The following is a 15,000-nucleotide window of genomic DNA, read 5'->3' as shown; positions in this document are numbered from 1 at the left end:
ACAGCGTAATAATAGTGTTTTTATAAATTTCTTTGGTTATTGAGCATAGGAATGATGCTGAAAGCTAATGATGCTGAAAGCTAGTGCAAATTACTTTTCGATTCTTAAAACATGGGAGGAGACACCCCAACTCCACCTCCTCCCACTTATATTTATATTTGGCAGTTGTCGGAATCTTAAAGAGTTATGACTCCTGGAAAAGTACCCATAAACAACTTATCGTATAAAAGCAAATAGGAATTTATGTTGTTAACGTTATTATGTCAAAGTCAAAGAATTCTATTGAATAGTCTGTTCAAATCACGTATATAAAATAAAAGTCAGTGGTTCAACATTTTTATTTCACCATTCTCAGATGGATCAAATCACTAGTGAAGTATGGTTTGACAGATACAAATTGGTGAGACTCACTCATAGGTCCTGTCTGCTCTGACTCATTTTTTGTTGGAGAACGTGATGAACCCACATGAGAAAATCCATTGCCAGGTCTTATAATTTTTGTTAGAAGCCTTCCAATTTGAAAACAGACCACAATCATAAGAATTGTGGCCCCTATAATAGTAATCACTACTGAGGTGATATAATCTTACCCTACCAACCAGGCCTATTTTTGGGACTGTTACAGGAACGGTATTGGTATTTTATATATTAATGATATCGGAAAAACACTTTGGTAAAAATTAATGAAACTTGGCATCCAGTTAGGAAAAGGGTTAATCTATCCACATGCCAGCATCAGACTTCGTCCCATATATAGGACCAATAGTAATCAGTGATGATAATCTTCCACAGATTCGCAGAATTAAGTGATTCTTGGATTTCAATTGGGGTATTTTTGGGTTTTTTTTCACTGTACTGTATAGCTGTAGCATAAATCATTATTGTACAATTGGCTATTTTATAAGAGTCAAGTACATATTGTTTTCTTTGGGGGGGAGGGGGGGGGGATTGTTTTGTTTTTTAAATATTTTTTTATTCATTTTCTCTCTCTCTCTCTCTCTCTCTCTCTCTCTCTCTCTCTCTCTCTCTCTCTCTCTCTCTCTCTCTCTCTCTCTCTCTCTCTCTCTCTCTCTCTCTCTCTCTTATGCTCTAATACAAATTTTATTAAAATCTCTCTATGGTGACACAAAATCAAAATGCTACAATAACGATAAGGTTGAAGAATATGAAGATTGTTCCTTCATTAGTATTTATGCATAATTTGCCACAAGATTCTTATACTTTTTGATGCGAGACCCCCAGATTAGGATATATGGGCATCAACACAGATAATGTAATTTTTTTCATTGAAAATGTTTTTTATTCTCTTATGACATACAGAATGATTAAAACTGCACAATTTGGCAATTAAACTTTTTTCTTTAAAAAGACCCAAACTGTCCATTAACCTAAAGTTTAATATTGTCCATTATCTAGTTTATTCGGATATAATACTCATGTGAGATGGAGGGTCTGAATTTTCATAAAAATATATCATCCTCGTTTATTATGTTGAGGGGTGAAAGGAGAAAATCATATTAAATGTGTAAGGCTTGTTCAAGTCTGATTTTAAGCAAATTTTCAATCCATTTCTCTGCAAACGTTCAAATGTGTAACTTGATGTTTAATTAATTGTTCAGATTCATAGTTAATTTGCTGCACTGTCAAAATTCAGAGGAAAAAAAAAACCCCACGATTTTAATGTCCTTGACAATGGATATCTTGAGTAATTTGCACACTGGTGTAGCCTTTTTATATATTTTCTGAGAAAGGGTCATAGTCATACCAATCCTGTTTTATGAGTGTTCAAAATAATGGTGCTGAACCATTTATCAAGTTTGTCAAAAGCATCATTTGGATGAATACAGTATCCAGACAGCAGTCAACAAATCTTATTTAATTGGAGGGGTCATCTGACTTCCCATTGTGAACAAAGAGGTCACTTGCTGTGTCTTTTATCCCCCATTATATCAGTTTTTACCTATCCGTGTTGCTCTTTGTCTTTAATATAGATTAAGATTGCTCAGGGTGTTTTGCTGGTCCTGGCAAGGATCCTTAGCTTGGAGGGAGACAGTCAAATGTATAGGTTCTCTTTTTGAAGGATGACATTTTTTTCTTTGTAACCCTTAAATCATCTCTGTTATATATACTATTATAATTATTAGTTGTGAATGCATTTTACTTTGTAAACATTTTAGATTCAGGGCATCTTTCATATAGTGGTATTTTTTTGCTTGTGCCTAAATGGGACTTTTAGGGTATTGCCAAAATATTGGTGAGTTACTTTGGAAATCTTCTTTTCTCTATTCGGACCAGTCCCCTTTGTTTTCCTTTTCCTTGGTGCACTTCAGATATAAAACATTTCCTCTATATCATCTTGCTTTTTACTAGCCCTGAAATGATCTATAGTATTAAAGTGCTGTTACTCTTCTAGAAACAAAACAAAAAATAATTATTTTGTTTCACGTAATATTTTAATCTATGTTTTCAACAGATTACACTCTAACAAGAAGTGACTGGAGGAGAAGATACAGATATGGCTGGTCGGTCAAAACTTCTCAAAGTTGTATTGCTAGGCGATGGTGGAGTGGGGAAAAGTTCATTGATGAACAGATTTGTCAGCAATAAATTTGATTCACAGTCATTCCATACTATTGGAGTAGAATTTCTTAACAAGGATGTCACGGTACATATGATTGATATTTATTTCATACAGTGTCCATTCATCTTTATCTTCTCTTATCTTTATTTTATTTATTTATTTAGTTTTTTATTAATGGAAGTAATGGCTGGCTTGGCTAGCTGAAAAGTAACATTGTTGCTTCTGATAATTAAAATTTAGATAGCCCGATTCAGTGAACAGATTTTTAAAACGAATGTTGAGAACAAAAGAGTGAAAGTTAATCCAATCTAATTAAAATGTTGGCTTGCATCAAAGCTGCTTTTGCTTGATTTCAATCAAGTTGCTCAGTCTGTGGTGGAATAAGAACAATGTTTACAACAAATGGTTTGAGTTTACCATATATGGTATGAAACTGATCAGTAGTCAAATCAAAATTGCAATTAAAACTTACGACAAGTGGTGGTGAAAACAGTGCCCCATTATTTTATCTGAAATTAACCAAAGATATCGCAGCCATGGGCGGTCCCAAGGGCGCGTAAACTCAGAGGGAAAATGTTGCAATAGTAAACGGGAAACTCAGCTTTGATTAATCGCAACATTTTTGCTGATCACAAGGTGTTGCGATTATCCTGAGTGGACTTATTTGATGCAGAGTATTAAAATATATAGAATAAAGTCAAGCGGCTCAGTCTCAGGACATCTAAACATTGGCAACCCAATAATATGAGTGAGTTCGGTTAGGTTGGGTTGGATGGAGTAGATATGCTTGGTGCCAGTATGTACCAGCAATTAGTGGTTGCATGTCATCACAATAAAAGAGGTCTATATGGCTTGTCGTGTTGGGGTAGTGTGGTGCTTATCAATGAGGCCTTTGATTGTGTGTGTTTCCTTCATAACTAACAACGCATAACACATTCTTTATGACTGATTAAAATCGATACAACTTGTCGTTGCAAGTAGCAATAATGAATACTGGATCGCAAAATAAGTGGGGTTTGGTGTAATGAGAAACAAACTGTTATATTTTGTAGTTAATGTTTGTTTGGTCCCAATTTCAGGTTATTGTTTGAAGTTTTGGTTTCGGTGGAAGAGGAGAGGCAAAAGATAAATAAACCAAAAATTTTGTTTCCCATCTTTTTTTGGCAATTTCACTTAGGATAATGGGATATTGAAATATTTTTTCCAAAGGTTAACGGAGCGAGCTACACAATGCAAATTTGGGATACAGCTGGACAGGAACGATTCAAGTCCCTGAGAACTCCATTTTATAGAGGAGCTGATATCTGTATGCTTGTATTCGCTGTAGACGATCGCAGGAGTTTTGAGAACTTGCCTATGTGGAAGAGAGAATTTCTCTATTATGCAGACATTCAGGAAGAGGCACCATTTCCTTTTATTGTTTTGGGAAACAAAATTGATATGCCAAATAGGGAAGTGTCTGATGATATTATACGTTCTTGGGCTGCTAGAAACGGAGATATCCCATATTTTGAAACAAGTGCTAAAGACTCCACCAATGTAGAGTTATCCTTTATTTCAGCTGTTTCTAGGTTAAGAGAGATGGAGGATCAATTGGAAGAAAAGCCTGTACATAATAAAGTTGTAAATTTAAAAGAGAAAGGAAAGAATGCAAATTCTGGGTGTTGTTGATATGATTTTAATTGTGTGATGCATGGTCTTGTTTATGTTTGTTTTTCTGTCTTTTAAATCATGATTGATAATTTTGTAAATTGTTTTTCCTATTTAAGAAGTCATTTCTTATTTCTGTTTGCTCTGATCTTTCATTTCAAGAATTAAAAAGATATTGTCTTTTTATTATTACAATTTCTTTTTCTTAATCCCCCCCCCCTTCTCTCTCTCTCTCTCTCTCTCTCTCTCTCCCTTTTTTTTTCTTCTTTCTTTCTTTCTTTATTTGTGCATTTTAGAAAAAAAGTTGTATTTATTTTATTCATTTATTTATTTTTGTTTTTGTGAAATTACGAAAGAGATTGTTGTCTACTCCCAAACTGTATAAAGCATTTATTTGTATGGCTCTTAAAACCATAATATATAATTGAGACAGTTTTTTTCTTTTTTTTTTCTCGAATTCTGTAATCCTATGACGTGAATGAATAGAATTCCATTTTCTACAATCTTTCACAAATTGTGGCATGGAACATTTATGTCCTTGCATTGTGATGCCATGTTTACTTTATTTTAGTTCCAACAGTTGAAAGATATTTGTTTTTATTTCCATTGCTGAAACTTTTCAAATGCAACATCTTTGCTATTGTATCTTTTTCTTGCCAAAGTTAGTGGCAATCAGGAATCCTTAAAATGATCCTTCCTTCCCTAAACAAAGATCTCAGTCAATTTTAAATCATGTGGAAATGACTAGCTGTAACTGTTAGAGCTTTTTTTATGTTGTATGTTTAAGTTGTTGTAAGTCGGAAAGGAACGTTCTTTTTTCATTTAAAAAAAAAGAGTACACCCATTTAATTTAAGAAGAGAGAGAGTGGAGGAGGGGGGGGGGAGTGTCAAATAAATATTTTTGAATCATTGCTTTGAAATGAGCATATAACAGAATGGATGTTTAATGTCTAATCATTCCATTTTAGTATTAATCAATGTAATTGTTACCTTTTTAAATTTACAGCCAATTCTTAACGTATTGATGGACCATTTTTAATGAGACGAAAGTTTTTTTTGAAAATGTTGATATCATTGTTTTACCAGATGATAATTTAATTTTACAGCATTTCTAATCTCTTTTTTTTATATTGTGTCCATAAAAATATATATATCTCAATCTTTTTGAAAATAGGTGTATGAATTCGCAACATTGTCATACACAGACTTGCAAACAGTATTCTCTTAAACCAGGAGCAGAAAACACAGAACATGGGTTTTGCCCCCCCCCCTTGATAATTGAACATAATATGTCTGTTCAAGATGCAGATAAAAAAGCCAACAATTTGCTTATGTGTTTTCATTCGCTTCGGATAATGTTAATGGGAGACTCACAGAAGAGGCCTCAACACAAGTTCTACAGCTGATGCAGAATCTAAATGATAATAAAAACGTGAAATGGCACATTCTTTAACAAGACCTTAACAAACTCCATGACTGGTAGAAAGACTGATACATTTAGTAGCAAGCAATTTGAAACGAGGCATGGATTGAAATGACACTTAATCAGTATTTATGAAAAAACTGATGTTATCAACAAGATAAGGAAAGAAATCAAAAGAAGTAATTCAAGTAATTTATTGCATGAGTCCTTTAACAGTATTTTTAAAAGTGTTTTGGGATTTGATTAATTTTAAAGGAATTTATTTAATGCATTTATCACCTATTTGGTAGGGGCCTTTGACCTGCCTCGTGGGTTTGAGTGATCAATCCCTGTGTCATCTACAATGTCTTTTTACCGTAAACAAAACCAAAAAAAGATTGCGTAATGTCCTTGTTCTGAAATTAGATAATAATATGCTTTTTACCCTGCCTTTGCATCTTTTGCTTGGAGACGGATTGTGAGATTTTAAAAAATATATCTTTCAGATACATACAGAAGCTGTAATAGTTATTGGAATGGTATGTATTTTTGTTGCCATCTTAGGCACCCCTTTTAACATGATCCAGTGTCTGGGTTGGACTAGTGGTCTCAGACCAGACACAAGGAAACGTTGCTCTTGGAATCTATTTCTGCTCCCTGTATGAATTAGTCTGCTTTATCTTACTCTCTCTACTGTGCTTCTTTGTTCAAATCTATATTATTTTTATGATACGATCATTTTTTTTAATTTAAAGAAAAGTCATATTCATCCCGATCATACTCTCTCTCAATTTATCTTGTCATTCTTTTTAAATTTCAGGGTATATTTAGATATGAGAAATCAGGTGATGTTAAGCTGCATATGGGGTATATAGTAATGCTTTCAAAGCCAATTTGTTAATTTAATGTAGTCAATATCTGAAGATTATTATTTTAAATAAGATTTCTTGTATAGAATTTGATCATGTTAAATTTGAGATGCTTTATGCTGATATACGAATTGTATGAGTAATGTAAGCTTCATTAAATCTTTGGTAATGAAACAGTGTTAATGGTAATGTTGATGATGAAATATTGGTAGTTGTAGTAGTACTACTGCAACCACCACCCCAACATCATTATCGTCATTACCGTTTCTGCTACAACCACTACCACATCATCATAACAACTACCACTACCACCTCTATTACAACTACTACCACGTCATCATCATTATCAATACCAGGCGGGTGGTTGGATGGGAGCATCACCCCTGAATCATATACCTATGATGTTCGCATGGGTGTACGATCTGATAGTGATGTCGTTTCTTCTTCTCTTTACTAGCCTATCCTGCTTCTTTGGTTTGTGATTGTATTTTTGACAGGGGATATATTTTTTCCTGTAAATCCTCTGCCTGTTTGTTCTTGGTTATTTATAATTTAGCTTATGATATCTTTAGGTTATGCTTTTGATTGACATTTGTACTATTTTTGTTAGATTGCTTGTTTTTTTGTTTCAGCGGTCTCTCATATAACCTCAATTGTGTTGGAAGAGACCTAAAGCAACAAACAAAACAAAAACAAACAAAAAAAAATATCAATACCAGACTTACAGCTACCACCTCATAATTATCATTAATACCAGCACTGCTACAATCACCACCACCACTCCATCACCACCGTAGTCTCTTTTCCAACATGCCCACATCATCACTTCGGTCAATGACAGCGTCATCATAGCCATCCAAAATACAACTACTACAGCTACCAATATGCTGTAATCGACATTACCAACACTGCAACATTCACCAAATCATCACCATCATCAATTATTTTCACTACCATCACCAATGTTATATGTGATGTGACCTATGGTGTTAAAACTGCATTATGTTGTGTGAAGCAGAATGCTAAATTGCGATTACAAGATCAAAATTGCTAGAAATATGAATTTTACCACTTCAAGGAATGCTGTCCGTTCTCTTCATTAATGCATAGAAACTTTATCCAAGTTTTATATTTTCCTTCATAAAATCAATTTTTAGCCTCTAAATCAGCCCTACATAATACCGTTCTGAGGCAGTGGGTCACATATTTATTAATTAGTGTTTTAGTTTGAAGGAAGGAAAAAAGAAAAGGGGTGGGGGAGGTTTAAAAAAATATTTGATAGGTTATGATTATGATCAACGATTACACGTCTAAACAGGTATGATTATGTATGTTAAAGTTTAAAACGTAGGGTTTTCGAAATGTTTAGCTTTCTCTTAACAGGAAAAGTGGGCCCGACAAACCCATGAGTTAGGCCTGAAATGTTCTAAAATGTTGTGGGCCAGTGAGGCCAAGCCTCGTTGCCTCTACTCCATTTCCCACATCCTTCCCTTTAAAAAAAAAAGTTAACATGAATATAGTGCTCATCCATTAAAAAAATAAAAAAAGAAAACTATGCTCTAAGCTCTTTATTATTCTTTCTTTGTTTTTTTTTTTAATCTTCTCATGAACAGTATACATTTAATACATAGGGTCAGACATGCAATGCCATTAGGCACTGTGTTGCAAGTCCTGTGCTATCTCACCATTTGCATTTTTGTGACGTATGATTCTTAAGTGTCTCAAGCATCAATGAAGTGTTGGGGCCAAAACTCATAATTTATTATTCTATATTATGATTCATGGTTGTTGTAATGAATGAGAGAGATACTTTATATTTTTTTAATTACATTTATTATATTCACTGTTTTAATGCTAAGCACTGTTGATTCTTTTCCCCCTCAGCAAGAAATTAAAATTGTCTGTGATTTTGTCTCTCTGTATTAAAATAATTTGTTTAAACATTACCATTCGTCATTGACAGTGATGCTTATCTTTTCTCAATTTTGCTTTTATATCTATCGTCATACAGATTGTATTTGTTGCTTTTGCTATCTTTCAAAAAAATCCTTCTAAGACCAAAAGAATAAATATTTATGCAATATGATTGTACTATTTTTTTCATCATGTTAATAAATCGGTTAATGTAAATAAGACAGACTATCTTTATGTGTCGCAGTGTGTGAATCTGTTTGGAAAGAATTCACTTTCTATCAGGATGACAGGAGAAAAAAAAATGAAAATCAGCATTACTGATATATTCAAGTTTTCGGCCAGTCATTAAAATGATACTTTGTTAGTGATAGAAGTGAACTTTTGTCCTCCCTTTATTTTGTCTTCATTATTATTATTATTATTATTATTATTATTATTATTATTATGTTTTATTATTATTATTATTGTTATTATTATCATCATCACTATCATTAACATTGCTTATTTTATTTCTTGAATCATTTTCAATACGGATTCGTCACAAAATGAATACCATTTCATCATATGTCCTGTACTTTGGGTATTTATATTTATAACACTATTGGTGAGTTTATCGATAATTATTATTATTATTAGTATTGTTTATCATAATTTATTATTATTATTATTTTATTATTATTATTATTATTATTATTATTATTATTATTATTATTATTATTATTATTAATAATATTATTATTTTTATATATTTAAAAAGACAACATATCTTACTTCTTTTTTTTTAAATTTCAAATGTTGTTAATACAATTGTTTTTGCTATAATGTAAAAGTGAAAGCACTGAATCAAATTGACCTGTCGTACAAAGTGATGTAAAATCATTTTTATGGTATATCCTTTTCATATGTTTTGATGAATATTTTTCATCTTTTATTTTTCTGCAGCTTTTTTTCTCTCACTGAGCTACACTGTTCAGCTATGAATATTATTTATCACTTTTTTAAAAATCCTACCATGACCAAATGGGCATGGTACTCTGTGAAATTTATTAGAGGTATTTCATCTCTGTAGGATAGTAAAATTATTTCAGAACCACTCAATCCTTATACCGTTAGGCCAATCGATGAAACTATCAAATTGTGTCATATACTTCTTATTTATTTATATAAGGCTGTGCCAAAGAGTCATTTTCTTAGCACTTGACACATAGACGTATATATTAAATCACTTTGAAAAAGTTGAGAGAGTATTTCGTTTCATAAAAAACTGAGGATCTGCGAGCAAAATTAAAGTAGAAATACTGGGTGGGGATCCTGACCTCCCATAGCGGGCAGGGGGGTACATACTGTGTCTTCTATCGCCTTATATCTGTTTTCCAACATGCTTTCTGTCTTTGTCTTGGAATGAGATTACTTGGTTTTGTCCTGGCTCTGGCCGGAGTCCTAGCTGGGAGGGAAACAGTCAAATGCATAGTTATTGTTTTGGGAGATGATATTTTTTTCCTTGTAAATCATCTCTCTGTTATGTATTATTATTTTTATTTTGAATGTATAATGTAAGCATTTGAGTGTGTTCCTCTTTGTTGGATTTTGTGCTTGTGTCAGGATGAGACTTGTAGGTGATTTCAAACTAAGTACATTGGTGGTATGCTCTTGGAATCTACATCTGATCCCGATTTGTTCTCAGTTCCCCTTTGTCTTACTTTTTCTTGGGTGCTTTAATTGTAATTCTAGAACTTTTTACTATCCCATTTTCTTCCTTTTTACTGGCGCTGATATAACCTAAATGTGTTGCAAGCGCCGTAAAACCCTTAAAAACAAACAAAACAAACAAAGTAGAAATAGCTTTTAAAATGAAAAAATGTGAGATAAAACTAATTCTTTGTCCTGGCTTTTTTTTTTCTCTCTTTGAGAATCTATTTCTACTATTCTTTTGGTGCTTGACTCAATATTTTTTGGGAGTTTATTTTGAGAATTATTTTTCATTATTTAATCCAGTGAAAATATTGAAAACTTAATACTGCCAAAAATGATTTTAAAAATTTCAAAATTATTTAATATCGAATTAAAATTTTTAAAATTTATTTCTTTATTTTCCTTTTGTCAAATGCTAGGAAAATGGCGTTTTGCACAGCCTCATAATATACTTTTCTTTTGGGGGGGGGGGATATACGATTTTAAAAAATACCTTTTAGTAGACTGATCACCAACTGTTTTTGTTTTGTTTTTATGATTGTTAGAGATCCTCCTGTCATCTGGGCTATACATTCAATATGGATCCTATTTTCTTGTATTTTAGATCCCCCTTATCATTTGACAAATCAATGTCGCTTTGTGTATTTGCTCTGGAATCCGACCAATTGCTTTTGGCAAAACTCGCCAAGAGTTAACGGGCAGTTGGATGTTTTGTTCTGTGGAGAAGTTTCTGTCTTGTAAATCACCCATCTTAAGTGTTGTTAGTTGTTATTTGTATACGGTTTCCAGTTGATTTTATATTCCTTTCAATAGAAACGCTGTTTGTTTCTTGGTGGAACTTGTAAGTTGTTTTAGCTGGATTGGGTGGCAAGGGGGGGGGGGGGGGAATTTGACCTCCCATGGTGGGCAGGGAGGTCACTGTCGCTGCATTCTCTATTCCCCTGTACCTCCTTTTCCAGTTTGCTTTCTGTCTTTGTCTGTAAATGAGATTGCTTGGTTTTGTCTTGGTTGAGAAGCAGACAGACAAAGGAAATAGGTTTTGGGAGATGATATTTTTTACACCTTGTAAATCATCTCTCTCGTGTGTTTTGTTTGGAATATCATCTCTCTGTTATGTATTATTATATTTGTTATTTTGAATGTATAATATAAGCATTTGAGTGTATTCCTCTTTGTTGGATTTTGTGCTTGGGTCCGGATGAGACTTATAGGTGATCTCAAACTAAGTACATTGGTGGTATGCTCTTGGAATCTACAACTGATCCCTATTTGTTCTCAGTTCCCCTATGTCTTACTTTTTCTTGGGTGCTTTAATTGTAATTCTAGAACTTTTTACTAACCCATTTTCTTCCTTTTTACTGGCGCTGATATAACCTAAATTTGTTGCAAGCGCCGTAAAACCCTTAATAACAAACAAACAAACATCTCTCTGTTATGTATTGTTATATTTGAGTGTGTTCCTTTTAGTGGGATTCTGTACTGGTGACTGGATGAGACTTTTAGGTGATCTCAAACAAAAACACTGATAGTATGCTCTTGGAATTTACATCTATTCCCTATTTGTACCATCTGTCTTACTTTTCTTGTGTGCTTTTAGTTGTGAATCTATGATTTTTTACCATCCCATTTTCTTTTTACTGTCGCTGAAATGACCCAAATGTGTTGCAAGCGCTGCAAAACTCTTAAAAACAAAACAAACATCTCAAACTAAGTACACTGATAGTTTGCTCTTGGAATCCAAACCTGTTCTCTATTTGAACCAGTTCCCCTTTTGTCTTACTTTTTACTATCCCATTTTCTTCCTTTTTACTGGCGCTGATATGACCTAAATGTGTTGCAAGTGCTGTAAAACTCTTAAAAACAAAACAAATATTTGTCACGATTTTTCTTGGGGAATGTGATAATTTTGATGTTGCATTCCTTTTATATTTGTACAGGTAGTGATGTGCCTAACCGTGTCTCTAGCTCATAAAACTTCTTGAAAACTTACGTGTATCATCTTTGAGTAAGTTCTAAGCATTTGCGTCATGTGTAGTATGACCAAATTCAATACAACTCACTGGGTGGGGTTCCTGACCTACCATAGTGGGCATGGTGACACTTACTGCGTCTTCTATTATACCCTTATAGCTTGTTTCCAATTTGCTCTCTGTTTTTGTCTTGGAATGAGATTACTTGGTTTTGTCCTGGCAATGGCTGGAGTCCAAATGCATAGTTATTGTTTTTTGAGATGACATTTTTTTCCTTGTAAATCATCTCTCTGTTATGTATTGTTATATTTGTTATCTGGAATGTATAATGTAAGTATTTGAGTGTATTCCTCTTTGTTGGATCCTGTGCTTGCGTCCGGATGAGACTTATCGGTGATCTCAAACTAAGTACATTGATGGTATGGTATGCTCTTGGAATCTACATCTGATCCCTATTTGTTCCAAGTTCCCATTTGTCTTACTTTTTCTTGGGTGCTTTTATTGTAATTCTAGAATTTGACTATCCCATTTTCTTTTTCTTCCTTTTTACTGGCGCTGATATAACCTCATTGTGTTGCAAGCGCTGTAAAACCCTTAAAAAAAAAACAACAAAGAAAACAACAATATAACACATTGTTATTTGTATTTATTGACGTTTACATGCAAGATCTTGTATCCATCTCATCTGCTATTCCCTCTCTTGTGACATTATATCCTTGTCCTGGAGTGTTTAACTTTACCCAGGTCCTGGCTAGTGATCTCAATGTGGGAAATGCTCTGATGCTGATGAATATAATTTTATTGTGAGATGGTATCTTCCCCCCTCTAAATCATTTCTTTCAATAAATTCTGAATGTATTGGTATTAGGCAATTATATTTGACTGTCATCTTTATGGTGAGGATCCTATGCCACTGTCCGTGTTCCGTGTTAAATTTTGGATGGCTTAAGTGGGGCAGAAGGATAGATTGCTAAAATGGTCTACTAGCTCTCTTTTTCTTCCTTTTTCTTAAGTGCCTGTGTCAGGCCCTTAATTTTTATTCGTCCTTTAATATTGTCTTACCATCTTCCTTTTCTTCGGCCCTGAAAAGATCAAATAGTAGGGCATGGATTTTTGGCTTACAAGAGGCATATATATATATATATATATATATATATATTATATATATATATTATATATATATATATATATATATATATATATTATATATATATAGATTGATAAAGTTACATAGACGAATCTTTGAAATAATTTATTTCATTTGTTTGTACTATAGGATTATTGCATTCAAGAAATTATATAATCGACGAATAGGTGTTGATACACTTGACCTTTTTGTCTCGTATTTCTCAACTAATAACCTTCATGATTTCCATAGGTAAGAAATTAAATATATAATTTGGAAGTTATATATTATGTATGATTACTTAATATAATTACACTCCATCAGCCTGTGTGATATTTTTTCGTCATAACAAATATATGAAACATGTGAACATGAAAAGTATTGCTCAATAAACTTGAGTATCACAAATAATGATCGCTTTCTTTAACTTTATTTATTGTTTTTGTCATGCTTCGTTAACCAAAATATATTCACAACGTTTGACAATATAAGTGCATCAATCTACAAATGGCTCAAATGGCTTCTCGAGCTTCAACTTCAATCATGAAAGCGAGTTGACCAATTCAGGTTTCTCTGGAATAAATGAGTCCCACGTCTGAGCAGACATTAGTGGTTTTCCTGTTGGCAGTGCTATATCCTGGATCAACAGTAAAGTGTGATAGATAGGGTGACCAGTTCCTGCCGATGATCTTGATTTTCACATGGAATTTATGATTATAAAAGTTTGTTGGAATTTGAGAAAAATCAGGGGCATACATCGGTATTGAGAGATGATTTTATTTTTCTTGTATTTTCCTTTCTGCATTGTCTGGCTCTGTCAGTCACACCTTTTTGGATTTGTGTCTTGGAGTGTGAGTGTGAGGGATGGCCTTCTAATATTGACATTACAATGTTATAGTTATAATTTGAACCCTGCATGGGGTCTTTTTGTTGGTGGACACGGTGGGATGGATTTACTTTTTTTTTGTGAGAGGTGATATTTTACTCTCCTTAAAATGCCATTTTCGGGATTTACATATTTGTAACCATCTCAGTGTTTCATTTTTGGCGGAAACCCAAAAGCAGTTCATGTTTTTTCCTAATAATGTGTGCAGTAACTGCTTTTGGGTTTCCGTCAAAAGTGAAACACTGAGATGGTTACTGTTCCCAAGTCGGTTTGCTTCACAGATTATATATATATATATATATATATATATATATATATATATATATATATATATATATATATATATATATATATACACAATTGTCACTCACATTATTTGGTCGAGACGTTCGTTTCTGTGGGTTCATTCCCTCAATATCGCTTCCAGTTGAAGCAATTGTACAAATAACAACATCACATTTAATCGAACATAAGCCCTTTAAAATGTATGTTATGGTCATGTATGATTTTATATATTTATTTGGATTAGCTATGCTGTTAAACGTCCATATCAAGTGACTGAAGATTCAGTTCAATACAGGGAGACAAGCTTAGGACACGTTTTATAGTAAGCCTCTGAAAATGTAACTGTCAAGGTGGGAACAAAATACATACCAAGCTTTATTTTTTCCTTGAAGTGAATTGTAATAACATTCTCTACCTCAAATGTGACATGTTATGTTCCAATATTAGAAACGGAACGGGAGTAAGCACTTTTGATTATTATATTTTATTAACCTTGTATAGGCAGACGCAGCTTTAGTATGTGCTAAAGCAGTCTTGAATAATTTGACAGATATCAATTTCAATAATATTTTTGGCTTGAATGTTTAAAAGAAGACAAACATTTAACGTAACTAAACAGTTTAGA

At 33.1% G+C, this 15,000-nt stretch overlaps 1 protein-coding gene across 1 annotated transcript in view; it reads left to right on the top strand.

The window, feature by feature from the left end:
- Positions 1-12,687, top strand: part of LOC144971031 (ras-related protein Rab-9A-like) — a 13,857-nt gene extending 1,170 nt beyond the window's left edge. Inside the window, exons 2-3 of the mRNA XM_078911345.1 lie at positions 2,474-2,665; positions 3,791-12,687. Of these exons, the coding sequence (XP_078767471.1) occupies positions 2,516-2,665; positions 3,791-4,252 (612 nt within the window). The 5' untranslated portion in view covers positions 2,474-2,515 and the 3' untranslated portion in view covers positions 4,253-12,687. The remainder of the gene's footprint in view (positions 1-2,473; positions 2,666-3,790) is intronic.
- The last annotated feature ends 2,313 nt before the right edge of the window (positions 12,688-15,000 follow it).

The sequence above is a fragment of the Berghia stephanieae genome, chromosome 4, assembly GCF_034508935.2.
Source record: "Berghia stephanieae isolate SIO BIC M18660-M18661 chromosome 4, UCSD_Bste_1.3, whole genome shotgun sequence".
NCBI classification, from domain to species: domain Eukaryota; kingdom Metazoa; phylum Mollusca; class Gastropoda; order Nudibranchia; family Aeolidiidae; genus Berghia; species Berghia stephanieae.
Note: the sequence above shows the minus strand (reverse complement) of the source record. Positions and strands in the feature narration are given on the sequence as shown.